At 43.0% G+C, this 27,709-nt stretch overlaps 4 protein-coding genes across 4 annotated transcripts; 2 read left to right on the forward strand and 2 right to left on the reverse strand.

The window, feature by feature from the left end:
• Positions 1-264: 264 nt before the first annotated feature.
• Positions 265-4,345, reverse strand: LOC139287819 (transmembrane protein 205). The gene is made up of 4 exons (XM_070909001.1): positions 4,243-4,345; positions 3,235-3,443; positions 2,638-2,801; positions 265-2,552 (listed from the first exon to the last, which is right to left on the reverse strand). The coding sequence occupies exons 2-4, from the start codon at positions 3,332-3,334 to the stop codon at positions 2,250-2,252; spliced, it is 567 nt and encodes a 188-aa protein (XP_070765102.1). The 5' UTR covers positions 3,335-3,443; positions 4,243-4,345; the 3' UTR covers positions 265-2,249.
• Positions 4,346-5,689: 1,344 nt separating this feature from the next.
• dhcr24 (24-dehydrocholesterol reductase) lies at positions 5,690-14,003 on the reverse strand. The gene is made up of 9 exons (XM_070909526.1): positions 13,773-14,003; positions 12,243-12,398; positions 9,747-9,852; positions 9,133-9,251; positions 7,920-8,183; positions 7,696-7,839; positions 6,280-6,477; positions 6,005-6,183; positions 5,690-5,843 (listed from the first exon to the last, which is right to left on the reverse strand). Exons 1-9 carry the CDS (start codon positions 14,001-14,003, stop codon positions 5,690-5,692), a joined length of 1,551 nt encoding a protein of 516 aa, XP_070765627.1.
• Positions 14,004-15,937: 1,934 nt separating this feature from the next.
• On the forward strand, positions 15,938-17,989 carry LOC139287303 (uncharacterized). The gene is made up of 2 exons (XM_070908274.1): positions 15,938-16,251; positions 17,752-17,989. Exons 1-2 carry the CDS (start codon positions 15,938-15,940, stop codon positions 17,987-17,989), a joined length of 552 nt encoding a protein of 183 aa, XP_070764375.1.
• A 4,068-nt stretch (positions 17,990-22,057) lies between these two features.
• LOC139287712 (uncharacterized) lies at positions 22,058-25,215 on the forward strand. Its single transcript, XM_070908877.1, has 2 exons — positions 22,058-22,260; positions 24,352-25,215. Exons 1-2 carry the CDS (start codon positions 22,058-22,060, stop codon positions 24,509-24,511), a joined length of 363 nt encoding a protein of 120 aa, XP_070764978.1. The 3' UTR covers positions 24,512-25,215.
• The last annotated feature ends 2,494 nt before the right edge of the window (positions 25,216-27,709 follow it).

Below are 27,709 nucleotides of genomic sequence, written 5' to 3' on the forward strand. Positions count from 1 at the left end.
TTGCAGCTGTAAATAAAGACAGGGCAATGGTTCCCCCTTCTGTCATATCTGGCAAAACATGACATCACAGTGGACCCACCCACAGGATTACATTTGACTGGTGAGTCACTCTGATTTTAAAGTTGTACACCAGGGTTACATTTTCAAAAAGATTTTTTGGCCACTTTATGTACAACAACTTACAAATCACAACGTATGACTGTGTGGGTTCAGGAGTGTGACTCTGACAAAATATGTGCACGCTAAGAGACTTCAAGCGAAAAGTCAAAAGGTCATAATTTTTTTTAATACAAAAAACAGACCATACATGTCAAAACATCTTTGATACAAACCCACTACCATAAACACAACATGACCTCACTGGTCTTCAGGCAACTTATATTAGTATAGTAACACACAAGCCACACTAACAATTATAACCCATTATCACAAACATCAAGAAACGGGCGCAAATATCCACTAATTCTTGTATATAGGTGTTCTAAAATTTCACATCCAAACACAGCTTTTATGTTTATGCACAAAACTGTCAGATGACTTGCATTCATATGTTATATTAACAAACTGGCAACACAACAAGAAGGATGTGTACATTTAATAAGTAATATTGCATTGTCTTTGCCAGTAACTGGCACATAATAAGCACCTTCATCAGTCCAGTCTGAACAAACTAAAGAAAAACAAGAAAGGAGTTTCAGAGTCTGTACTCAGCTGCCTCTGCTCCGAGTACGGAAGTGCCGTGGGTGTTGATGGCATTTTTTTTACTTTGGTGTGATAGATATGTATTAAAGGCCAACACAAAGAGAAACTACAAGAACAGAAGAAACGCATCCAGAGGGGTTTCACCTAAGCAGTTACAACAAGGAGGGGCCATCATAGCACGGAGAGGTTTGTTAACATAATTTCAACATGTGCATAAAAGACAATATATAATTGACCACAGATTATCTCGGCTTGAGATGTGAAACAAACAACAACGCAAAGATATTCAAAAGCTCTGACACCTGAGAACTGCACTGAGCAGAACTCAAAAAATCTTTGGCTTCACTTCCATTCATGGCTTCTTACTTATCTGGGATGATAAGTGAAAGGGCTGAGTGCAGAGATGTCATTCAGGTCTCTGAGTTGACACCCAGAGCCCCCAAAAGGTCACTGTGGGATCTTTTCTGATCTACACTTGCCAGGTAAAGCAAAGGGACGCAAAATAAGTTCTGGGTGCTCCATACTATTATTATCACAGATACTTAGTCGAAATACACCCACATCATCTCAGCAACAAACAATACTTTCTACCATCCCAAAAAAACGTGCCTCCACACTACTGGGTCAGCGCACAATCCACTAGATTATTACAACCATCAAAGTTGATCATTCTGATCCCGTCCCCACCACGGGTTCATGCTCAGAACAGAACAGGAACAGTGTCTTCCACGAGGACACACTGATAATAGTGCAAGACCTAACTAACATCTGCAAAGCTCATTTACAGATCAATATACTAAACATTTACAAACACCAATAAATTCTAATATACCAATAAACAAGCCACTGGTGCCAGTGTGTTTTGGATGGTCTAAAAGCAGTACTGATTGTATACCATATAGTAGAAGTGTTTGAAGGAGAGCTAAAGACAGAACAAACTTTCACTTTGAAACATTTAAGGTGAGCCAGACAAACCTGTGACGCTTCACTGTGAGCAGGGTATTACAATCCACCCAAACAGGAAGAGCAGGACTGAGTACCATGAGAGCAGTTCCCTTAATAAATGTGCCTTTCAGTTGTTTACATATATAAAAAGGTGCAGTGCATTGGGCTATTCTCTGCTATGGTGTTTCTGATACTGCACAAGTACTGATACAAGTACAAATCTTTTGAAAATATTCCTCATGTTTTAGGTTCCTGAAAGGTACCACATTGTAAGGGTAACAGCTAAGGGAAATCTCAAGGCCGCCACCAGCCTCTGCCACACTAGGTGAAAGGTGATGCATTACTCATTGCAGGAACTGATTTGTCTCCCTACAACCTGAGCACGGAGGCTGTATCCTTTCATAATTCCTCAAGGCACAAGAACAACAAGGCTTACCTGACTTTTTATCGCATAACTAATATGGCAGAAAGAGATTGATTTTATGTATTAAATATATAACTTACTGCTTTGATACAAAAAGTAAGAGTTTCTAGGTTCGCAAGGGAGTAATGTGAGAGTAACTTTTTTGCAAATGTTTGACAGTCCAGCTGCTGTGTGTCCGTTACAGTGTGACAAGGTTCTCAGCCATGTAACAGAGACTGTAGAAGTTGCAGCCTATGCAGCAGAGGTTACAGAGGGAGGACAGCAGTCTGTACAGCCACAGACGACTGCTGAGGTGTCTGTATTTGACATCCGTCTCGCACAGCTTGGCGTAAGCTTGGCGGTTCGACGACAGGCCGATATCCTGACCCAATCCGCACGACTGCTCGATAAGGTGCATGTCTGCCATGATCTCTGATGTCATTTGGCCAAACCACTGGGCGTTGACAGCCGCAACAGTCACCGACACAAAGAAGATGAAGATCTGGTGGGGAGAGTAGAGGCAGAGACTAAAGAAATATTCTAAAGTGGGTTTTATGCAAAGTGATGATGTGGAATAAACAACACACCTGAAAGGCTTCTCTGTCATCCAGCATGTCACTGGGATGATACACAGCGTAGATGGTGAGGTTAAAGAAGGCGCAAGCAGAACCCAAGTGGAGGTAGAACGGGACAAGGCGACTCTGGATAAACCCATAAGTGTGTCTGTTCAGGTGGTTGTCCATCACAAAGCCTGTGCAGGAACCAGAACACCTCATTAGCACCGCAGGGGACCTCCCGACTTTTATTTCCGTAAAAAAAACATCAAGGCGACCATGAAAAAACTGGTTAGAGATGATACGAAGGTGCTTCACTGAGGTCCTGGTCACACTCCTACTGTGTGATCCAATCATAAGTAAACAGATTTAAATACAGATGTGGATGCACTGCAAGATGCACTGAACACACACTGATCTGATCGCTCAGGCCATGTTCGGGGGGCACATGGAAGGAACACTTCTGTCATTATTGTGTTGTGCATGTAGCGCGGCAGCAAGTGTCCTAAATGAGTTACGAGCCCCTCCCACTCTTTCTCTTGTCATCCCTCACTTGTGTTTCTAACTTTTCTGTGTACCTTTATCCAGTGTGTGTGCATGTGTGTGTGTGTCTGTGTGCGTGGTACCAACTCGAAATGAAAGTAACCCAGATCTGCATTCCCCAGTAGGTGGAGAGCAGCAGAAGCTGCAGCAGCTTGACTGTGAACGTGGGCTCCTCGTCAGTGGACATGCTTCCTCTTCAGCCTCTCTCGTCTCCAGCCTGGACTCCACTGTAGTCTCCAAAACTGCACCGTCCGGACGGGCAAATGATGCTTTCTTGATGCTCCACTCCAGAGCCTCTGTAAACAAAATCAATGTGGCATAATGAGGATGCGACAACATGCAACATATTGTAAGCAGACTGGGTAACAGAGCGCTAAGTGACAGTGTTTAGTCAATGAAGGCCAAAGTTCCAGGAGTCCTGATATGAAACTTAGTGTACTCGTCCACGCCTTTAGATAAGAACAGCACACCTCAGGGACAGCTTATCCAGCTTCCCAAATAAATAAAACAACCAACAGCTGAGTGTTATATTTCTGTCATTACTGACTAAAGGGTCTACAAACTTCCGCTTTGTTGTCAAGGAAACTGGGTTGCTGTTTTGACCTTACCCAGTGTGCATCAGCCCAATAGGAGAATAAAAGTGCCGTGTGTCCGCGTCCTACTAATAATCACTACTCACAAGGCTCATTTCAGCTAACTAGAGTGGCTAAAATTGTAAGTATGCAGACTAAAAACAAACTGCAGTGGTGAATTATTTCACTCCAACAAAAACAGACAGCTAAGAACCGCCGGGGTGGCAACACATCTTCAAAGTCACCTTTGCAAAAACGAACTATCTGGTAAACTAACGCCAGTATTAGTATTAGTATTAGTATTAGCTAGCTAACGGCAGTTGTAATACCACCGTACAGCAGAAGAAGGTAAAACTACACTAAGATAGCAGCTAGCGTTAGCTAAAGTTAACTGTGGAACTTTGGGTAAGTTAGCTTCACTCAGAAAACCATTACCGTAGCTGCAGCCAGCAACCGTCATCGTTATAATCAACACAGAGTTAAAACTATGACTTTAAATGTTTTAACTCCGAGTACAGCCTACCTGTGTGGCCGATAACTCCGGGCAGCTTGTTGCAGAGGTCCTCGGCTCTGACAGTAGACTCGCTTCACCTGTTGACAGTCGCTACACGGCTAACTGGTTTAGATCACTTTGTACAGTCACAGTGAAGAAGAAGTAGTAGAAGAAGAAGGCGGAACCGCGAGTGTCAGTATGTGCACTGGAAAAGAAATCCATCCAACAACTCTTAACAGCAGACACTGGTTCCCCCGACGCGTTCAGGTACGACCTCCCCTCCAGTCTGTAGTTAAACACAGGGCACACCGCTGTCTGCTCCAGTCTGTGTGCTGCGTACAGCATGTATAAAAACGAGCTCAGGGAGGGTTGGTGGGGTAGAGGTAGTGTGTAGGCTGAGAGGTCGATGTATGTTTTGAAATTAAGTCCAATTAAGAAGAAGAAGTTAGTCACAGCTTTGTTGTGAGTCATGTGACTTTCAGGTAACTCTCACAGGGACAATCAAAAGAAACAAAGTCAGGTTTACACTGTGCAGTTATTCAAATAAAGTGAAATAATTCTTAAGAGCCTATTCATTTGCTTTGACTATATGCCAACACATTAAAAAAAAAAAATTGAAGGATACACAAGGACAAACAAAAGAAACAAAAAGATTAGGCTTGCACTGTGCTGTTATTCAAATAAAATCAAATGTGTCTGTTCAGATCAAATAAATTATCTTTGGCTGTGTGTGTGTGTGTGTGTGTGTGTGTGTGTGTGTGTGAGAGAGAGATGGCCTTGACCTGAGGATATTTTTTCCCAACAACTTTAGAATCTATATTTTAAGACGCATGAGAATTTATTTATTGCAGAAAAGAGTTTTTAATGAATTCCTTGCACAGTCCTAGTGATATGATCTGATTTTGATATTAAAATAGTAGCCTATAAGTTACAATATAGTTGCTTTTTTTAACAAAAAAATCATAGATTTATCACAAAAGTATATATTTGAAAATATGTGTCTGACGCTAATTAGGAAGTAATATTTTTAAAGTGTATGGCACCTGGGAAACTGTAGGTAAGGCTGACCTGATACTAAAAGGTGTACAGAGAAATATGCAAAAGGTCTTTGATGAACAGGTAAGGTAGTTAAACAGAACATACACATTTAAAAAAAGGTGGGGAGGAAACATTTGGTGCAATATGCTCTAAAGTACAAGTTATACATTTGGGTTTTGAGTCAAGCAGCACATGAAATCAGAACATTAATGTTGAAATACTAATAAAGAGAATACATTCACAACTTAAAAACATTACAAGGCTTGTGCTTCTGCTTCACATTGATAGAAGGGCCTCTTAAGACACAGTCTGGTTGCCAAAAATAACTAATTTTAGCTTGTATTAGTGTGTTCAAAGCTTAACTCCACTGTAGAAAATTCTGAGCTGCATCTTTGCGAATAACAGTTCTTTTGTTTTTATCTGTGACACAAGTCTGAGGTCAGTGTCGGGCAGATTTACAGATTTTGTCGTAAACCTCCGGGAAGGCCTCCTTACAGCCTAGCTCCTCTCTCAGTCTTTGATACAGCTGTCCATCAAACATCTCCCAGAACTCCTCTCGGTCCATGTACACATCTGCATACAGCATCTGGAACCTGCAGGAGGCAGATGGCAGGTGAGCAGTAGATGAGTCAGTGTAATAGTACGAGCAAGACGCAGCTTGAATGTAAACGTGTGATAGTATCGATATCATCACTTAGATCGTCATATCACTTTATTTACGGATGCAAAATGTCGTGTATTATTTGAGACTTACCCATGTACATCTCTGACAAACTTCTCCAGCTGACGCGTTGACGCTTTAGCTTCAAAGTGTTTGACTTTGGGCTCTCCATAAGCCCCAATATCCACATACAGCTCCTCCTCTTGACCTTTGGGGTGGACCATCCCTCTGCCTGGTGGCAACAGGAATGGACACAGCCACAGAGGGTAAACCTGAAATAACACAAGAGTTCAAGAAGGAGTTCAAGCAGGAGCACGTACTATACACAACGAGCGGCTTTAGTGGCTTCATTCGCTTCCGAGTCTTACGTCAATGTCCTGATGGAAGCGCGTGATGGCAGCCTGCAGATGCTTCATGGGTACCAGCATGTCCTGGACCACGTGGTGCTGCTCATAAAGCCGTCTGATGGTCTCTCCCTGGGTGAGCTTCAGCAGTGAGATCTTAGGAGGAACCATCCATCCAAAAAGCCAGCGAAACACCGGGTTGTTGCCAAAGGGAATAATATCCTAGATACAAATATGCGTACACAAACAAAAAGAGGCTCTCCATGATGCATTGTGCTGTCAATCAATTGGCAGAACATTTATTATAATTAATAGTTTATGTGATTAATTAAGCAAACAAGCCAAACATTTGCTGATTTAAGCTTCTCAAATGTGAGGATTCTCTGTTTTATATGACTGAAAAATAAATATTTTTTCATGTTGGACATCATTCAAGAAATGCTTTTATGATGCCATGCTGGCTTCTGGAAACTTGTGATGGACATTTTTTTTTTTAACAGTTTTCCAGATGTTTTTTAGATTAAATGATAATGACAATCATCATTATTTGCAGACCTATTAGCTGAGACAAAGTTAAATGTGTGTACAGAAGCAAACAAAAGACGTAATAATTCAAATTGTACTAGCAATCGAACAATGAAGCATTTAAATATTCTACTTTGAACATTTATCTGAATATATGCGGTTTGAATTCACCTTTTTAAAATGTTCAAAAGAAAAGAAAACTAACAGTGTGCCTGGTTTCCAGTAGAGATTACTGAACAATTAGATATGAGTTGCTGATAAAAATTCAAATCCTCATCCTTTAATATTACAATGACATGAATCATAAGCATATTGTTGTTGATTTAATGTGGCTTTTCCATTATATGATGTTGAATTTCTACATGAGGATAGAATTTGTCATTATATCAGTTCGAGCTTGAGACACAGATACAATCCACTTGCACTACTCTTACATTCCACCAGAGGGCAGCCACAACCCACCAACCAGTGCCGAGCACTCTCACATCGCCATGCCGAACATAACAGTGATGTCTGTCGCGAAGAGGGGTTGGCCCTTTTTCTGTCAGACTTTCCTCTGCACTGTCTACAAAACAAAACCCTTTCGAAAACAGAGAGCACCCAAAAGCCCAGAGCTAGCTCCTGTAGATATCTGTCGATCCAATGCTATGAATAATTAATCACACCATTTACTGTTACAGAAAACAAAGGATGCCAAACCCTTCTCACTAATGGCTAATGGCGTGTGTGTGTGTGTGTGTGTGTGTGTGTATATGTGAGTACAAAATGTGTGTGTGACAGAGTAAGAGCATAAGAGTGTAATAAAGAGAAGTGAGCAAGGAGTTGATAAGATGATGACAAGCTAAAATCTGGCAGACATATGCAGTCCCTTAATGTAATCCTAAAGCTCTGTATGTGTGAGTGTTGTGCGAGTACCTGAAGCTCCCAGAAGATGCTGGGTGTGTGTCTATGGTAGTACTGTCTCAGAGGGATGTATTCAACTCCACTGCAGTCGCCTTTCAGGTAGCCCTCCACATGTTTAAAGAACCAGGGTTTGAAGTGCAGGCCGATTCTATTAATCTGACGAGGGGAAAGGGAGGTTAAATGTGATCAAACACGTGAGAACAAGTCAAACGCACGCTCACAAAACACCTCATTACCTTATCAGGCTCTGCGTGGTCCGTCATGGTTCCCGTCATGATGACAGCGGTGTCCAGTGCGTACTGGATGCCCTCAACAAATGTGTTCTGCTTGTTCTCTGATGCTTCAGTGAAGCGTTTACAGATGTTCTCCAGTCCTCTGACCGGCTCATAGTGCAGCTTCACCCAGGGTTTAGCGGGGACTATTTTAATCTCGGCTGCAACCAGGAACCCCAGAGTTCCACAGGACCACGGGACCGCGTGGAACAGGTCCGAGTTCTCCTCCTATTAGACAGAAGAGTTCATTGCGTATTTGAACAGGAACTAACTGTACACAGATCTATGACAGCCTTACGGTGATGAACGTGGTCTCGGACTTCTGGGTGTCTAACGTTAGTCTATTTGTCTTGCATGTTGGCTTTTACAAGTAAGCCATTGGCAAACCTCACAGCGTCGACCATTTAATCTTCTCCACAAGGAGACCACTCCTTTTGCTTTGCTTGGTGTGACAATTACACAACACGTTACTCTGGGGCCTGTACCACGAGTTCCACGAGTTGCACTAGTCTGGCTCTCTCTGGGTCAGGGACTGTTGGAAAATTATTAGTGGGGGAGGTGGGGTCACAAAAGGGGGAGGATTGCATTTTTCTTTTTGCTGGTGCGTTGTTTTTTTGGGAGGGTCTGTAATTTTTCCATGCCCCAGTTTTCATTTTATTTAATAATTTTCTTGCAGGATTTACTGTGTTGTGATTTTTTACTTCCCAACAGTTGCCTTCACTTTATTCTGCATTATAACATAATTATTACTATATTGTATTATATAATGCATGTTTAGCGCGACCCAACCGGTGCTTCTAATGGTGATACCCCTGGGAGAAATTAGGTTACTGTAGCAGAAGAAAAGTGAAATAAATACAGTGTAATCACACAACTAGAACAGTGTGAATAATAAACACATATTGAAACTAAGGCTTTAAATATGATTGGCTTTTTTATTTTTTTAAATTTTCAGTAGTCTGGAATTATTATGGAAAACAACATTTTGGTGCTTTTTTGTCAAAATGAACCAACAATTACAAACATAAACAGTTAAAAGTAATGTAAGACAGTTTCTGCTGGCAAGGCAGAGAGGTACATTACAGGTAGTCTGTGGTGGTCAAGCTCAACTATAACGCACTAATCTCATTTCATGATACAGGCCCTTGGATCACACACACACATACTCAATACTCACCTCAGTGCAGCGTACTAAGCTGCCATCAGCTAGAACCAGTTCATACGCAACACAGATGTGCTGAAACAGCCCGTAAATATGAGAGGATGACTCAATGCCTGTACCCATCACCAAACCACCTGAGGGAGGAGAGAGAGTAAAAGGTTTGCTCTTAGTAATTCAATATCTTCCCAGGTGAGACCAACAGCGGGCAAACACACAAGCAGAGAGCAGCGTTTGCCTGCTGGGAGTGAGCATGTATGTGCCTCCGTGGACATCAGGATAAATGAATGTACCGCGTCCTGATGGGAAAACATTAGACTGTTGATGCGCAGTTTATGGCATCAGGAAATCCATTATGAAACCCGATCCAGGGGTGCTTCCAACACTGCAGCCATTTCCTCCCAGTTTCGTCTTTTGAGCTGCATCAGTCCTCTAACACTATTAGAGAAGTCGCAGACGCTCTAAACAGGATACAGTGATTGATGGAGGAGATGCAGGATCTACATCACTGAACAACGAGCTGTGGAAATCGCCAGTGCATCTATCTATTTCTGGAAACCTGAGAGCCACAGATGACCCCACTCTTATGATGATTCCCCAGAAAATAATCCACAGTAATATGAACAACATACCCACAGTGAGGTCATCGAGTTCGGGCAGCACTGGCAGTGTCCAGCCAATAGAGTTGAGGAGAGCGGTCACCTGACCCATGTTGGCCAGCGGCTCAACTCTCACCACCTAAAAAACCCAAAGATGACTGAGTACAGATCCACCATCAGGCTGAATACAAAATCCAGCATGTACAGTTGTGTTCAAAATAATAGCAGTCCCACATCACTAGCAAGATAAATCACTGTTTTTGTTAAAATTTCAACTTCTACACTGCAAGTAAGTTTCTAGAAGGTTTAGTAAAGGTATAGAAAACCAACAGACCCAACAGGCATGGCGTGCATGCTGCTGATTCTGTGAAACTGAATCATTAACTGAAAGGGGCGTGTTCAAAACAATAGCAGTGCTGAGTTCAATAAGTGAGGTCATTGATAATGTGAAAAAAACAGGTGTTAAACAGGTGGCCCTCATTTAAGGATCAAGGCAACTGACGCTGCATATGCTGGCTGTGCATTTGTCCTTGAAAAACAGAGTAAAATGGGTCGTTCAAGACACTGTTCAGAAGAAGAGCGTTCTTTGATTAAGGAATTAATCAAAGAAGGGAAAACCTATAAAGAAGTGCAGAAAATGATAGGCTGTTCAGCTAAAATGATATCAAACGCTTTAAAATGGCAGCCAAAACCAGAAAGGCGAGGAAGAAAAAGAAAAACGACTATTCAAATGGAGAATAACCAGAATGGCAAAGGCTCAGCCAATCAGCTCCAGCAGGATCAAAGAAGATCTAAGGTTGCCTGTGAGTACTGTAACAATCGGACGACGTCTATGGAAGCCAAGCTACCAGCAAGAAGCCCCCGCAAAGTCCCATTGTTAAAAAAAAAGACATGTGCTGAAGCGGTTACAATTTGCCAAATAACACATTGACTGGCCTAAAAAGAAATGGCGTAATATTTTGTGGACTGATGAGAGTAAGATTGTTCTTTTTGGGTCTAAGGGCCACAGACAGTTTGTCAGACGTCCTGCAAACACTGAATTCAAGCCACAGTACACAGTGAAGACGGTGAAGCATGGTGGTGCAAGCATCATGATATGGGGATGTTTCTCGTACTATGGTGTTGGTCCTATTTATCGCATACCAGGGATCATGGATCAGTCTGAGTACATCAGAATACTGGAAGGAGTCATGTTGCCGTATGCTGAAGAGGAAACGCCCTTGAAATGGGTGTTTCAACAAGACAATGACCCCAAACACACCAGCAAGCGAGCAAAATCATGGTTCCAGACAAACCGCATTCAAGTAATGGAGTGGGCAGCACAATCCCCGGACCTTAATCCCATAGAAAACTTGAAAAATGAAAAATGACATGACATGAAAAATGCTGTTCATGTGGCAAAACCAAGAAATTCAGAGGAATTGTGGAACGTAGTACAATTGTCCTGGGCTGCAATACCTGTTGACCGGTGCCAGAAGTTGGTCGACTCCATGCACCACAGATGTGAAGCAGTTATCAGAAACCGTGGTTATGCAACTAAATATTAGTTTATGATTCTCAGGAAAGTTTAATCTTCAAGCATTTCTTAGTTTATACAGTACATTTGAGTTTGTAAAGACAGATGTCAACACTGCTATTTTTTTGAACATTATATTTCTTGACTTTCTGTAAAATATTATCAAATTCAATTACTTTTTCCAATTTTCTTGCTTTGAATTAGAAAGTGCTGTGTCCCCAATGCATTTGTGTTCATTAAAATACAATTTATTTGAGGGATTTTGACGTTGACTCACCTTTTTAATCACACTGCTATTATTTTGGACACAACTGTACATTTTTATGAGTACTAGTTCAACCAAACGTTATTATAAATATAAATATTTGTTTAATTGTGCCATCATTTCTATTGGTTAATGATAACATGGTGTTCACCAGGTTTAATGCTGAGATCTGGGAACAAGGCAACATTGTTCAACAGAAGTCCGTTGGAGCCACAAACACATGTAGTCAGATGATCTCACAAGCTTTAAACAAACCCGCAGGTTAGCCAAATTTATTTGAAAGAAAAAAATTGTATAGTTATTAAGCAAAGTGTCCCTTCAAATAAGGCAGATGTCTGTTTACAACCTGTCTGATCTTCTGACTCCTTGTCTCTGTGGCCCTGTGTTTCCAGATCTCAGCAGTTACTTTGGTGAGTACAATGTCACTATAAGCGAGTCCACAGCCATGCTAGCGGCTCTGTGAGGCTGTGATTAGGCACAGTGGTGCTTTGAGCTAAATGCTAACTCTAGCATGGTAACATGCTGACAACCACAAAGCCGACATGGCGACGTTTAGTAGGTGTAATGTTTACTATGTTCATCATCATCTTAGTTTGGAAAGTTAGCATGCTTACATTTGTTAATTAGCACTGAACACAAAGTACAGCCGAGGCTGATGGGGATGTCATTGGTTTTGCAAGAAAAAGGAGACTTTTAACAAATGTCCAATCATTTGGTAGCGTGACGCGTGTCTGTTGAGTCCTCCTACCTGCCTCTTTGTGTCCACCTCCAGAATGTCCATCATATTGATCATGATGTTCTTGTGCGTTTTCTTGTATTTCCCCACTCTGAGTGATACAGTGAGCCAGCCGGGTCGACCCGTACACATGTAGGTCTTACTGCCGTCCTTCCTCCACTCGCGCACCTGTAATGAGTCAGAATACATGATACAGATTATTACAGTGGGCGCACTGCACACCCGACTTCACCTATTTTAGCCATCATTAAGGATGTCTGTCAAAGCCTTCTTGGTATAAACGACTGAGGACATTCTTGGAGGTCAAAGGATCTGGCAGCAACTTCAGGATTCATTCATCCCACTGTGGAGAGCCCGTATGTTTCTTCCCTTCATGATTCCAAGCTAAAGCTCTCTCAGGCCTGTGGCTAGTTTGATTTACCTCTACTTCATGTCAAATTCCTCTCTCCTGACCAAATCCTTTTGGGAACCAAGGTATTAGTTGTCTGTCAGGTCTGCTCTCTCTTTCTCTCTCACATAGCATGTTATCAGACTGTAAGTAGATTGCCTAAATTCGCACACCTAAATCCCTGCATACATTTCAACTGTACCACAGCACAGAGACGGACAGAGTTGTTGAGACTGGGATTGCTTTTCATAGCTGGGATGATTCATTTCCATATTACTTAATGATATTCGCCCAATTTCTGTTATGTCCCTCTCATGCAGCCATTTCTCTAACAGGCAGATACTGAGAAAACAACACACTAACACACATGTATCACACTTCATTTCCAGACTATAATAATGGACACTGTATTGTGAGTATTTGATTAGTTCAACAGTTTCACAGCGAACATGAATTTGCAGGCCCAGTTAACCCAACTCCAAACATTAATTAGCTATTAAGTAGCCCTATTATTGAACGTTACACATCAGTAATACATTTGAACAGGACTACCATCTGATATGATAATTATTAGAGCTCTAATGATGATGTAATGTATGAAAGCCATGGCATGACCGCATGTCAATTTTTTAGTAACTCTTTTTATTGACAGTTGTGGGGCTCTATATTGGTGAATTAAAGAAAATGTATGCTTTTGATAATTAAGCATAAGCCTGTTCTAACACAATGGTAGCAACAATAATGAAACATCCTCCAGCTGCATAAAAATCATAATAATTGATTAATGAGCGACTGATAAGAAAACAGAGATAAAAGTGACAGCACCACTGTTTGAATTCTTACAAAGTTGCTTTAACTCCATATATTTTACATGACTGAAAACACACCATCACTGTGCCATTTGACACACAAGTAGCCACTGTGAGTTTTCCACTACCCATGATTCCTTGCAAAACAAATGTATTATACGTAAGTCCTCATCGTATTCATCGGCAGGTACCATGTAGGCTATTAACCATGCCGGTGATGCTGGTCACGAAGTCACTGATTACACATGGACCTAAAATCATTTAAGCTCACCAAATGAGAATGAGCATCATACTGCGCGCACACACACACACACACACACACACTGCCAGATGAAGGTGGCTCACCTGTCGCTGGATGTCTCGCACGCGCTGGTCGTGCAGTTTGGGCGCTGAGCACATCTTGAAGATGAGCCAAGCCCGCACATAATAATACACGTCGAATATAACGGAGAGCGGCAGCAGGAACAGACACACAAATATCCACCTCTGGTGAACGATCACGTAATCTAGACCTTTGACTTTGATCCACAGCAGGAACATGACGACCAGGCCCGCCAAATACAACAACGGATCCATGGTTTCTGGACAGCTCGGTTCCGAGTCTGCACGGCCTCCCAACTCAAACTATTTGTTTTTACTTTTTAGTTAGCCTTCCGCAGACGGCTGGGGAACTCATGCGGGTGAACCTCGTATTGATTATGTCAACCACAAACACCGACTCCCGATCACCCCTTCGCTGCGATAGGTGAGCGTTGCTAGGAGGTCGGTCGGCCTCTCCCCTGCTCTACACTGATTGGTTTAAATTGCCAAGGGGGCGGGACCGCACGCCAAAGCTCCACGCTCATTGGTCAAGCAAGTGACTGTAGGGAATTCTCCAGCAGTAGCCTTTCTGAACTTGAACCAATCGTGCAGCAGAGAGGCTGTCACACCATGCTCTCTGCCCTCATGGCTGTTTCATCACTAGTCCATATCAGACAAAGTCTGAGGAGAAGATAATAATCCTCACGTCTTAATGCTGGCAGTCTTACTCTAAACTCATGTGGCCTCTATCAATGTATTGAATTACCAACCGTTATAACATTCAACACATGAATACAGGCAGATATGTCACTGATTTGAGCCCATCTTTATTCCCCAAGCATGATCATGGTCATTTTGAGGATCATATACATTTCACCCTAATCAATAGCAGGGCTGTAGCCAGTATTTTAGAAATACTGAGGTCAAAAGAAATATGTATATATTTTTTTCATATTAATCTGTGAGTCTGTGAATTATATTTTATTTTTAGCCATACTAGCAGCATGGCAATATCTAGCATTTAACTTAAAGCACAGCTTCTTAGAGTCTTAGTCATGTTTATTTTATGTTTTATTTATGTATTTGTAATGTGTAATGTGTGTTGATATATTTTTGTCCCTTTTTAGTTGTATTTGTTCTATAAAAGTCCACTGTTATTATTATTATTTATTATTATTATTAGAATATAAAATCTCAGGTTTCTAAAACCTACAAATTTAGAGTCAAATTCAGAAAAAAGGACATAACCTCATTGTATTCAATGGTGGCTATAGGTTCTGATTCATGGCCTTCAAATCCAAGTCAAAAGCTCCAACAGTGTCTTACTGGCAAGTAAATACTAATTAACCCTTTAATACATTCTATAGGCCGTTCATCAGCGCTTTGGGTCAGCAATAGGAACAAAGAGTATTAAATAACATTCCAGGGAGGCAGTTTCCAGTGATTGCTGAAGATTGGGCCTCCTTTATAAATCACTTAATCACACATAAATCACAAAACTTATTATGGATCTTGTGATGGGGCTTGTTTCCTAACTGTCCTGTCCATAGCTGGCTTGCCAAACATTCAACTCATGAATTCTGTAACCCAACACAGTGAAGTTACAAAAGCATCTTATTTTGTTAATTCCTTACTTCCACAACATGTGCAATATGACCAGTTATGTTTATAGAAATTGCTGTTTGACGCACACACACACACACACACACACACACACACACACAGGGCTAAAGTGGTACCCTTCAGGCACATTAGACAGAGGGAGGGTGGGGCGCCAGTAAAGATTTCTTAATGGGCTCTGCCGTCCTCCCCTCCATCTGCCTTGATGATGAACACAGCTAGTCCACATTGGCCTGATGCGCATCAAAGCCTGCACCGCTTTATTTTTCTTTATTTACCAACCAACCATTACTTTGAATAGGCCTACTTTGCCACAGGAGCTGGATATCTACAGAGTGAGGATGAACACTTGGACTTTATGGTCAGCAGTTTGGGAGATGGAAATGATGGGAACAAATAAGTAACATTCAGTGAGCTTTTTCTTGTCATAATAGGATTTCTGTAACTGTGGAGTAATTTGTTTGGATGCCTGGTCAGTGTGAGAGTGCATGGGGAGAGCACTCTATGGGACTGTTTGTTCGTGAGTGACTCTAACCAGCCGGTCACAGCCCACACAGTAACCTCAGACACAGTTACGGTCCTGGAGGAGGATGCCTTCCCTGCACCACGGAGCAATCCTCATCGGAGCCTTCCTCATTGTGACCGGGGGCTCCACAGCCTTCCTGTCCTCGTCCCAGAGCCGCCTGCAGGCTTTCTCCCTCTGCTGCGTGGTGCTGGGGGTGGTCATGCTCATCCTGGGGCTATTCTGGGCTATGAACAGCAAAAGTGCCACAAACTACAACCAAAGGGAGTTCGACCCAGAGTGCCCACATTATCCGTACGACTACCCCAACTTCGGCAGCCATGCCCTCTTCACACCGCCAGGGAGCCGCTTCCCAGAGTCTCAGTCAGCGTTTCTGCCCAGGTGGGTGAAAGAAAAATAACTAGATTTATTAGCCCACTGTTTTGTAGGTCTACAGTGCAATCTGTATTTTATCCTGAAGCCAGAAAATATGACTCCAGCTACTGATTTAAGTGTATTACATGGATTTTCTAAGAATAAATAAAAACCACTTTAGTTAACCAGAGGAATACATTTTATGAAGGACCCTAAACACTTACTGTCCACTTTGCCATGTTATCTAATTCATTCCCCCTGTTGCAGCTCTATATTTGATGACATCATAGGTTCAGTTATCAGTTTTCAGGGTCCTTCAGAGATAGAGCTGTTCATAATTGTACTAGAGGCCTGCACACAGACCCCAACAGCTGAGAGATGCCTTCTTTGACGTTATTTCTGATTCATTTTGTCCTAATATACATATGAACCTTCAAACTTGAAGAAAACAATGCCCACTTGCCTTTTGCAGGCCGTGCTCAGCTCTGGATGACAGTCCTTGATTGATGGTATCCTGTTTAACACTGCACACAGGCAAGATGGACAGTCATCTAAATATAATCATTACAAAATAGGAAATTAAAAAAATAGACTTTTAGGAAATACACTTGTGCTTTCTTGACGAAAGTTAGATGAGAAAATTCATACCACTCTCATGTCTGTATGCTAAATGTGAAGCTATTGCCAGCAACCAGTTAGCTTAGCTTAGCATAAAGACTGGAAAAAGCTAGCTAGGCTCAAAAATGTGTCAAAATGACAATTTACGGGGTTGGGATGGGGAACTTCCTAGAGTCTCTGTTGGTTGCCTGGCAACGGGTCATGCCCAAGAAAACCCCATTTTTACATTTTTGTTTTTGCACAGATTTAACAAACAACATATAATGTTTTAATCAGTTCGCTTTAGAGTTGAATTTTGTTACCTTTGGACAGAGCCAAGCTAACTGTTTCCCATTGTTTCCAGTATTTATGCTAAGCTAAGCTAATGATCAGCTGGCTGTAGCTTCATATTTGGCCCACAGAGTGGTATTGATCTTCTCATCTAACTCTCCACCAGAAAGCGAATAAACATATTTCCAAAATGTTGAAGTATTCCTTTAATTAAGCAGGATTCAGGAGATGGTGCTGTTGTAATTCAAAGGTTTTATTTGAACCAAAGCAGCTGATTAGCTCCTGCTGTTTGGTTAGAGGTGTGCTAGTTAGTGAAACAAACTAGTGAGATATTTGTAAAGAAACCCTGCGTATACATGGCTCATGGTTACAGACCACAGCTGTACTTCAAAAGCTTTTTATCATCCAGCACACCAAACATGTCCATTATACCTTTGTGAAACTCAATTCCTGTATTTGGCAGGAAACACAAACTGACAGAACCTGACCCCATCTGCTATCCAGCATCTGATCTCTACAACCGCCGACACCTCAGAACTATACTGTACATATCAATTTGTGTTTGGTCTGGCCTCATCAAGGGTTTCCACATGATTGTTTTCACATGATTTCTCACTGCCACTGTTTTCCCGAGTGCAGGACAATGGAGCGCCACAGGCAAGGTGCTCGTGGTGAGGAATTCGACTACCCTCCCATGGACCCTGGTGGTTTTAGTCCATCGCCTCACCCTCCTCCGTGGCAGGAACCCCCGCCTCCCTATGAGGTCGCCATCAAAACCACATGCAGCTCTACACACCTGCGGCGTGCATACTCAGACACTCACCTGGCAACAGAGCCCCTGTTTGGACAGTCAAGAGAGATCAGCTTTGAGGTGTGACGCTGGACCGTGCGGACGCTCCGTAACAGCAACAAACTTTATCAAATACTTGAAGCATGCTTCTTTCTGATGTTGACCAGCGGGTCCTAGCATGTTTCCCCTATGTTTTCTGTAACTACAATGCAGGTGTAAATGCGTATCTAAATATATGGTGAAATTAAAGGTAGTTCACACTGAATTCAGCCTTATGAGACCAAAGTAAAGCACACAAGTAAAGTGCGGCCACTACGATCCACCGTCACTGTGTCTTGATGAACATTACACGTGTAATAAACTCTCCTGAAGAACATTCTTCCGTCACCTACAAGTACTCCGTTGGGTTGAGGTTAGGCTGGTATTCTAGACAGGAAGTTAAAGGACTAGTCTGACACTTTGTGGAAATTTGCTTTTGTGCTTTCTTACTTAAAAGAGAAGATTTTTTCCACTCTCATGTCCATTCGTTAAATATGAAGCTACATCAAGGGGACATCAGCTCATCTGTACACAAATCGAAATGCAAAAACAACTTGTGATTTTAAGATACATTTAAACAAACAGTTGCAATGCTCACTGACTCACAGCTGCAGATGTTATACATAAAAGAACAAAAATAAATGTATGACCTTACCAGTGTCTATCCTTTAATCGTTAACGGGTCTGAATTGCATTATTAGTAATATGAACAGCTTATTTGCTTGGCAAGATAGATTGCTTTTTCCAGAAAGCAGAATAAATTTCTTTACAGGCAGTCAATTAGCTCGTGTCACTTGGACACAATCGCCTCTATATGGTGGAAATGCTGTTTAAATATCCTTCAGATTTGCCCCCCAAAGCGTCTGCTCTCAGGATACTGTTACATTTAGTGACCTCTGTCGATTCTTTAATCTTATTTTGACCTACATGGTGTTTGGAATGAGAGTTAATGGTGGTCTGGTCTCAAATGACCTTTATTAACTGTATTTCATTCCAATCAAAATACAGAAAAAACACAAATAAATGCAGATTTTCTAGTGCAGTTACTGAAGTCCTTTGCAAAGCCTTTACACTACTGATACAAACCTGGCGGTCCTACCTTTGGTAATGGCAGACTTTCACTGGGAACAGGGCAGTTTAAGGGCATCGGTTGCCATGGTAACAGAGGCACACAGGAAATCCAGGATTTCCTTTCATTTCAGCTCAACTAATCTGGACAACTGTATAATTCTCCTTTCTGGGATTCCCCTGGTGATGCCAGGAGACAGTTTTCTTTGTTGTCTCGTCTATCAAACGGTGCAGTGATCCTTTGTTCTCTGGGAATGTCAGAAACGTCATCCTGAACAGATGTTTTCCCCATCATGAATAATATGCTTCATCACAGGATAGATATGGCAATTGACTTAAACTTGACTAACCTAGCGCCCAGCCCTGTAAACATCTTTTAGTTTGTGTGCCACACATGTACTCGTCAGCTTGTTGAAAGCAGGGGAACAATGACTCATCTGACCATATGAGTTTTTCCAGCACTCACTAGACCACTGCAGATCTCTGGCAACACTGCCCGAGCTGTAAATATCACAACCTGACCTATTGTAATCATAAAATCCCTCTATTTTAAAGGATCATATCAGTGGTTTTGCATATTTTAGTAAAATAAAAGCAACAAACCGAGCACACTTACAGTACATTATTTTCATGTTGTCCTTCCTTCCAGACATATGATGTCTATGATATCCATATATTTCAATAAGTCAACTTGCAGAGACCTTAAACTTGTTCGGACATTCATCACAGTAAAATCCTTAATTGTCTCTCAGGTGCTGGTGGGAATCTCCAACATTCAAGATTTGAGAAGTGGTCGCCCAAAATGTATTCATCCTTTTACCAACCAGTACCAATACCAATATACACCGATGGGGTGAGAGAAAGCAGAAAAAGCAGAAAAATCGCTTTGACATAAACATTCGCCAAATGAATGTAAAATATAACAAATCTTTGTTAATCACAAATAATTAAATACATTTAGGTGATGTGATAATGGCTATGATGGTTTACCCAACCATGCCATAATGAAATTAATAAACTTGTAAATTATGTAAAAGATGCAAAAACATCAGAATAATTTGACAAATTGGTCTTGATAAACTGCCATGCATTCAACTGTGTTTCATTTATTTTTTCGCAGTTACAAAATATTTGCAAATGAAAAAAAAAAAAGAATATAAGGAGGTGTGCTATATATATGTGTTGTTGTCAGCCCTCACACGAGTGTTACTGAATTATTTGTGCTGAGAGGAGGAGTCCTACAGCCTTCATGACCTCTAAATTAAGATGCTGCACTGAACTGATGACCACAAATACACTGTCGTGATCTTTGACAGCACAAGGACGACTTGACTTGGCTCGGATGGACCCACACACACACACAAACACACCCACCACTGCAACAGGAGACCTGATATGAATCACAAGATTACAGAAGACCCACCACGTTGTGTTTCTTTTACACCTCTGAATATGCATGCCTCTGTGACTGATGTGCTTTACTCTTGGAAAAGGCAACTCAAGGGAGAATCTTGCACCATGTTTTTAATGTGTGTGTATTGAACTTTATTTAATAAATGAGTGATTAAGGACACAATATCAGACTCATTATCCAGCCAGGATCATTGGAAACCTGTGCCAGGTGAATATCAAGTCTTCATCTTCACACTTTTACGCTACATGTGATCTGAGGATTCAGTGTGTTACGGTGTAATTACTGAAAATGAAACGCAAAATGGGATGAATTTTGGGGGAAATGTGGATAAAATGACACTTCAGAACATTTCACTCCGGGGTATGGAGGCAGACACTGTGTCTTGGGTTTGAATATGTCACTCAGCATCATGTAGCTTCATCCTTCAGGTGGGTGTGGCAACACGCAGAGAGCATATGATTAATATTATTTAACTATCAGAGGATATCAGATTGGAAAAGAGAGGAGTAGAAGCAGTAGCGGCTTAAGGGGAAACTTAAAAAGTTAAGAGCAACTGAGGGCTTCAAGATAAAGGCGCATTAAATCCATTTTTCCAATATTTGACGCATCTACTGTCAGAAATAGAGAGATCAGCAGCCAGATGAAGGCTCATGGCTGACTCGTGATGAATACTTCATCTTATACCCCTCCACCCCCAGCAGAGCTCCACCTCTGCCGAAAAACGAGCAGAGTTTATCGCTTCATATGTGACTGGGACTGAAATGATCTCCTTGTGCAAACAGCTTGCCCAAACAGAGGCAAAGTGACAATGTTCAGACCGTGCGCCCGCCCTGCCCTCCATTCCTCGTCACTGAAAAGCCTTCCTCATAAAAAAACACAAGACTTCCTCACACAGCTCTGCTGCTGCTGCTGCTGTGGCCAGATGAAAACGAAACAGTGCCCGGCCCACCAGCGACATCAACTCATATCCTACAGCTTGTAATCACTCCAACAAAAAAAAAAAAAACCCGGATATGGTTCTTCTGCGGGGAGAAAAGACGAAGCGGCAGAGAAGCAGAGAATGAGAGAGGCGCGGCGGGGTCGCAGGATACACGGACTGAAGCGGAGGGACTGCTTTTAGCCGGAGTTTTCCAGGGCTCGGGGGGTGGGGGACGCCATACGGGCATCATGAGCGGAGCGAAAGTTGATGAAGAGGAGAAAAGAGATGGTTAAGATTTCAGCCCACGCATCTGCTGAGCAGCTCTTCGCCGCGACTTCCTATCAGGTACAGAGAGGATCGATGTTCATGGCAACCCGCACAGACGCACGCAGAGATGATTTACATGTTGCATGTATCCGTGTTATTTCCCCTGAAGTCAGTTTCCTTTTGTTTTTGTCCTCTTCCTCTATCTGTCAGTCACTCCCACACACACACACACACTCACACACACACACACACACTCCTAGTTGCAGTGGATGCTGTGTATCTGAGCCCTCTCATCTCTCTGCTGCAGACCGGCTGCTGCTGAAGAAGTGGAGCTGCACCCGTAGCTGGAAGAAGTCATTTTCCTAGAAGGCAAGGGGCTCCGGAGATGCCGCTCCCCCAGGGCATGCTGCTCTGCCTGGGCATACTGCTGATGATTGCTGGGGGGGTCATGGCCCTGTGCGTGGGCCTGCCCCACCACTCAGCCCCGCTGTTTGGAGTCGGGCTGTTCCTGGGCCTGGGGGGTGTGGGCCTGCTGGTCTGTGGACTCTGCATGGCCATGAAGAATCTCCAGGTGGCAGTGCCCGGACACTTCCTCCTGCACCCCCGCACAGGCACGCGCTTCAGCCCACAGCAGGCCCTGGCTATACAAAGGTACACATGCACAGAGGAACATGCAAAAGCCTTGAAGAAGTGGGGGCCACAGTGCTTTAGATGCGGATTTTTAGTTTTTGGGTTTATTCATTTTCTCAAAAAATGTTTGGGACAGCATGGAGCAGTGGTTCTCAACCAGGAGTCGCGACCTCTCATTGGGGTCAGCAGGATAGGGAATGGGATAAGAGCGAGTTTTTGCTTTTTTCTCATGTAATACTGTTTTTTCATATCTTCAGGCCTGTAACACATATTCCAACAGGCATATGCAACATGTGACAAAGCACTTCAGGGCTCACAAGCCAACAAGATCAAGAGTCTACAGCCACGCTAGCAGCTCCGTGAGGTTGTAGGCACAGTGATGCGTTGAGCTAAATGCTAATTTAGCATGTTCACAATGACAGTGCTAACATGCAGATGTTCAGCAGGTATGTTTATCCAGCAGCAGGAAGTGACGTCAGTGTTGCCAGATCTCACGAGAGTGTGTTGCTGAGACAGAGACTGGTCTCAAACAAAGTTAATTTTCTCCTGATTTGTCCGTCTGAAAAATGGCATTTTAGTGTCAAAATGTTCAGAAGATAGGTGGCTTGTGTAAAATTGGTCCAATATTTACTTCTGTGTCTACGAGACGGAAGAATCGGTCATAATCTGTGCTCACGTTCACTTCTCCCATTGGAGTGAATAGACTCAGGACCTGTAAAGGGGCGGGGCAGTGGCGAAACCCATGTGACACCGATACAGGAAATGACTCTGAGTTGAGGTGTCTCCTTTCTAAACTGTCTCTGGTACAACTAAGGCTGATGGGAATGTCACTATATAGTCTTGCAGGTATTTGGTAGATAGACTAGATATACAATTAAGGGATCACAAAAGATATTAGCCTACATTTCATCCTGAGGGGGACACGAATGTGTGTACCAAATTTCATGCCAATCCATCCTCAAGTTGTCGAGATATTCTGTGCAAAACCACAAGTCAACCTTATGGAGGTGCTAGACAAAAAGTCAGGGGATCACCAAAATCAGAGGGAGTCATCCTCTGGGAACCAAGAATGTCTGTACCAAATTTCATGGCAATCTGTCCAAAGGTTGTTGATATATGGGGTGAAACCACTGATTGCCATTCCTAGACCGCTAGCATGACTAAAAAGTTTGGGAACCCCAGGCGCAGGAGGACAACAGACTTAGAAAACCATCTGACTCTCTATATAAACCGAACCTGCTTAACCTTAAACGTTGGAAGCGAAGAACTTTTCAGGCTTCCCTTGTGTTGTTCAACAGGCATAAACACATACAGACAAATGCCAGAGCACACCATGCAGGGAGATGAGCTGACAAAAGGTCTTGTTGTTGAACAGATCCCTTGAACAGTTTGGCAAAGAGCAGTGAAGCGCATGAGGAACTTGAAAACACTCGACTTGTGACACTGAGAATTGGAAGGCAACAGATTTTCTGATTATGGACTGATTATAGAAGTAGGTCATGGAGAAAACACACACACACACACACACACACATGCATGTGGCAAACAGACTCCTCCTGGCATTGTCTGAGGTAATCTACGATAGCCTGCAAATTTAAACAAGACGTGCTCTGCTCATTGTCCAGCACTGAGGAAGAGAGACGCCAGGAGCACCGTTTCCATCATCAAGGGTTTTTCTACCTCCAGACGCTGACAAAACTCAGACGGAGCAGTATTTCTAAACCTGAACTATCTTTTAAATGTGAGATACAGACTGTGTACAGTTACAGTGTTTGTTTGAGGGATTTGAGAATAATGAAATAAAGTCATCACAGGGGAATAATATGCAAACAATAAAATGCATTTCCTGAAGGAAATGTGGTGTGAATGCTGGGACCTGAAATGCATAACTGGAAAAGCTGTGTTAGTTAAGGAGCAGCTGAAGGAGTATGAACTGTGGGAAGAGTACGAGTTGACTATCAGTTCAAGTGTAAGCCGTGAAAGGAGTTGAGGTGTAAGTTAAGGTGTTACGTGAAATATAACGACTGAAAGGTGTTGAAGTGTAAGCACTGAAAAAAGAGTTTAATACACGTCCCATTCCCTCTCTTACTCTCTCTCTCTCTCTCTCGTCAGGAGGTTGGACCGAATTCGCCGGGAGATGTCAGAGGACTCTGTCAGTGGGAGACCGGAGCCTGAACCCTCCCTCCCATCCACCCCACCACCCTGGACTATGGAGCCACCTCCGTCCTACGACACAGTGATGAAGAGCCAGGAGCACAGTGAGCAGCTTTAACCCCTCACTCCGGTGGACGTCTTTACTTACTGTGCGAGTGCCTTTTGTCTTCGGTTCTTGAATGAACAGTCGGTGCTATCGATGAACTCTCTGCAAGGGGCCTCTTACGTGCCTTAAGACGGCCCCCCTGAATCCAAACACAGGCCAAGAAACAGGAAGAGACTCCAGCTGGTGAAAGACTTGATATTTGTACAGACTGTGTCCCTGTGTGGCCTCTGTCTACTAAAAGTGTGTGTGATTGATTCTGAAAGGAATTGAAATGATCACAACTGCTTCACTCTGTACACGAAGGGCCTCTCTAGAGTCCAGCTTTATGTAATTTTTACAACAAAGCAAGGGATTCACGTCAACAGCTTGGCTACAAGCCTCCTGTGGACACCTATTTAGGAAATTTTATTGGCCTGCTTGAATTTATGTGACCTACTACTGTGGCTGCACAGCACTATCCTTCAAACACGATAAGAACTTTCTTCCCAGCTCCTCTTTGCATCTGCACTCTTTCATGTCATGCATTTGTACGAGGTACACTGACAGCTTACTCCAATGCAAAGTGCCTTAACCGGTGACAGCAGAATGTCAACAGCAGTGTTATTTATCTTTCAGCTTTGTATCCTGTGTTTGCAGAATGTCCATTGTGAATTCTATGTTGTGATGTTACTATAAACTTGAGTAAATGAATAGCTGCGGAGTTCTCTGTGGGCGGTGTCGACTTACAAATCATGGATTGTTTATTTAAAAGAGGGAAACCCCGGAAAGGCGGAGAAGAGAAATGTCGACTTATTTAAAACATGTCTAAACCAAGCAAACATAAACACTCGACTCAACGCTGATCAGAAGCTCAGTTGCGAGTCTGCTTTTAGCCAGCAGCTTGAGGCAAGGTGACCTATCAGGTGCACACACGCACACACACACACACACACACACACACACACACACACCCCTGCAACTTTATACCTGACCTGACCAGGCTGTCTGCAGGCTGTAATAACCAGCAGAGTGGAACCCTAACTGAGCTGTCTCCACCCTCACCTTCAAGCCCTGACACAGAACAAAACCAAATTCCTCACTGTACCACAGGTGCTCCTGTTTTACGTATGTAAGAGCTTCATCACAGCGGTGATGGTAGAGGGGAAACCATATCGGTACGGGCTGATAGTGGCGGGGCTGTGTGTGGCGGCAGTCGGCCTCTTCATCATGACTCAGGAGCGACCGCACATCTTTGCCACAATATGCGCTCTGGGCGTCACCATGGTGTGTGTCGGGACTGTGTGGAGCCTCTGTCAGTGCTATCCCAAGGTACATGCAGACTGTGTGTGTGTGTGTGTGTGTGTGTGTGTGTGTGTGTGTGTGTGTCAGGGAGAAAGACACAGGAAATAATAATATGTGACTGCTGCCATGCAGAAATGGACTTGTTAATGGAGAGTTTGTGTTTGTTAGGTCATTTTGGCTCCTGAGATCCAGGAGAAAAGTCTAGAGGAACTAGGGTGTACTGCGGCTGGAGCACAAGATGAAAGGTACTGTCACACACACACACACACACACACACACACACACACACACACTGTCCTAATGGCCCACAAAAAAGTGGGTGTTCATTCAGGCCTTAATGATTCCCTGTGGTCTGTCTGTGTATCTCAGGATGCCAAGCGACCATCATATTGTGGGCGAAATGGCGACAGCAGCAGTGTAATGAGTCTGAGCAGAGGAAGGATCTGCAGTAATACTCTGTAGATAGTAATTTTATTATCTTTACAGGAAAATGAATGGTGATGTAATGGAGTTTCTGTGGCGGCAGAGAGGAGCGGGGAGGTAAAGGAGAGTGGTGAGGGGAGGAAACGTGGAGGGATGATGGCCTGAAAGTTGTGACTAAAAAGGGCAGATTAGTTGGAAACGCTCCCACCTCCTTTAACAAGGACCATTAATGTTCCCTTGATTAAAGCACTTGAGTCTCAGTTAGTATCGTGGCCGGCGGGTGGAAAAGGAGGTTGTGCTGCGCAGCTCCTGCATGTGAGTGTAGTTACATGAATGTTCAGCAGCCAGATAAAGACATGCATGCTCAGCAAAGCCCTTCCCTTGGATTAAATAAAGTAAGGAAATGAGGACAAAATGCAGGAACTAGACTTCTATTTCTGCCCCCCCTCCCCCCTCCCTGATTTAATTTTAGGCATGCTGAGGCTCTACCAGGTTTCTGTGGCCAAAAGCTGAGTAGCAGCAGACTTCTTCCTGAAGCCCCGAAGAGCCAGTTTCGCAGCTGTCCCACACTGCACCTGGTCTGAGGGAGGGACACCGTCATCAGACGACTCGTCATCGGTCCAATCAAAGCACTCCACCACACCACGCTCAGGGCAGTGACGTCGTCTGATGCATTTTTATGAGCTTTTACTAAATGACAGCATCACTCACACATGATGCCGTTTTACACACATCACTTTGTGTCAAGTTAATAAAGTTGAATGTGTATTGTGTGGTAGTTCCAGAAGAGGGCACTATTTACTACATGTGAGAGTGTGTGTGGGTTTAGTACACCTGGGGGACAGTGACATTCATGCCATTAATTCCAGTAAGTTTGGCCCCATAAATAAAGATATTTCCCTCAAGGTAAACAATCGCAATATTCATTTTCTAACTGAGTAACTTCTGCCCCGTCAATGCCAGATGTGCACTGTCGAGGTCAGGATTCATACTCGCATCAAAGCTCACTTCAGTTTAACTCTCGCTGCAAAATCGGGCAGAAAATCATGGTCGTGTGTGCAGCTATGGCTCACTCAGCTGCTCTCTGCATTGAAAATAATGGCCCTCCTCTGCACAATATCACATTTGCGCTGCTGGAGTGAGAGTCCTGTCAAGCCCCAACTGACACCATCAGGGTGATTTTCTCAGACTTGACAAAACTCCTAAAAGGGCCGCAGAGCACTTTATGTAACTCTGTTCACAGGCTGAGTAGTGCTCTTCATGTCGAGTGAGCTGATCTTCGTGTGTAAAGAGCCCCTTTAAGTGTTCACACACACACACACACACACTGTTTGAAGAGAGTTGAATGGACTCAGAGATGCAAAGAGGAAGTCTGGCAGAGATTTAGACGCATCTCAGCTCAGTTTAAACAGAAGTGACTGAATAAGAAATACATTAAAAATAATACAAATCATTTGAGCTCACCGCGATCAGCCTCTCTGCGCACAAACACTTGCACGCACAGCT

This window comes from Enoplosus armatus, chromosome 7, assembly GCF_043641665.1.
Source record: "Enoplosus armatus isolate fEnoArm2 chromosome 7, fEnoArm2.hap1, whole genome shotgun sequence".
Taxonomy (NCBI): domain Eukaryota; kingdom Metazoa; phylum Chordata; class Actinopteri; order Centrarchiformes; family Enoplosidae; genus Enoplosus; species Enoplosus armatus.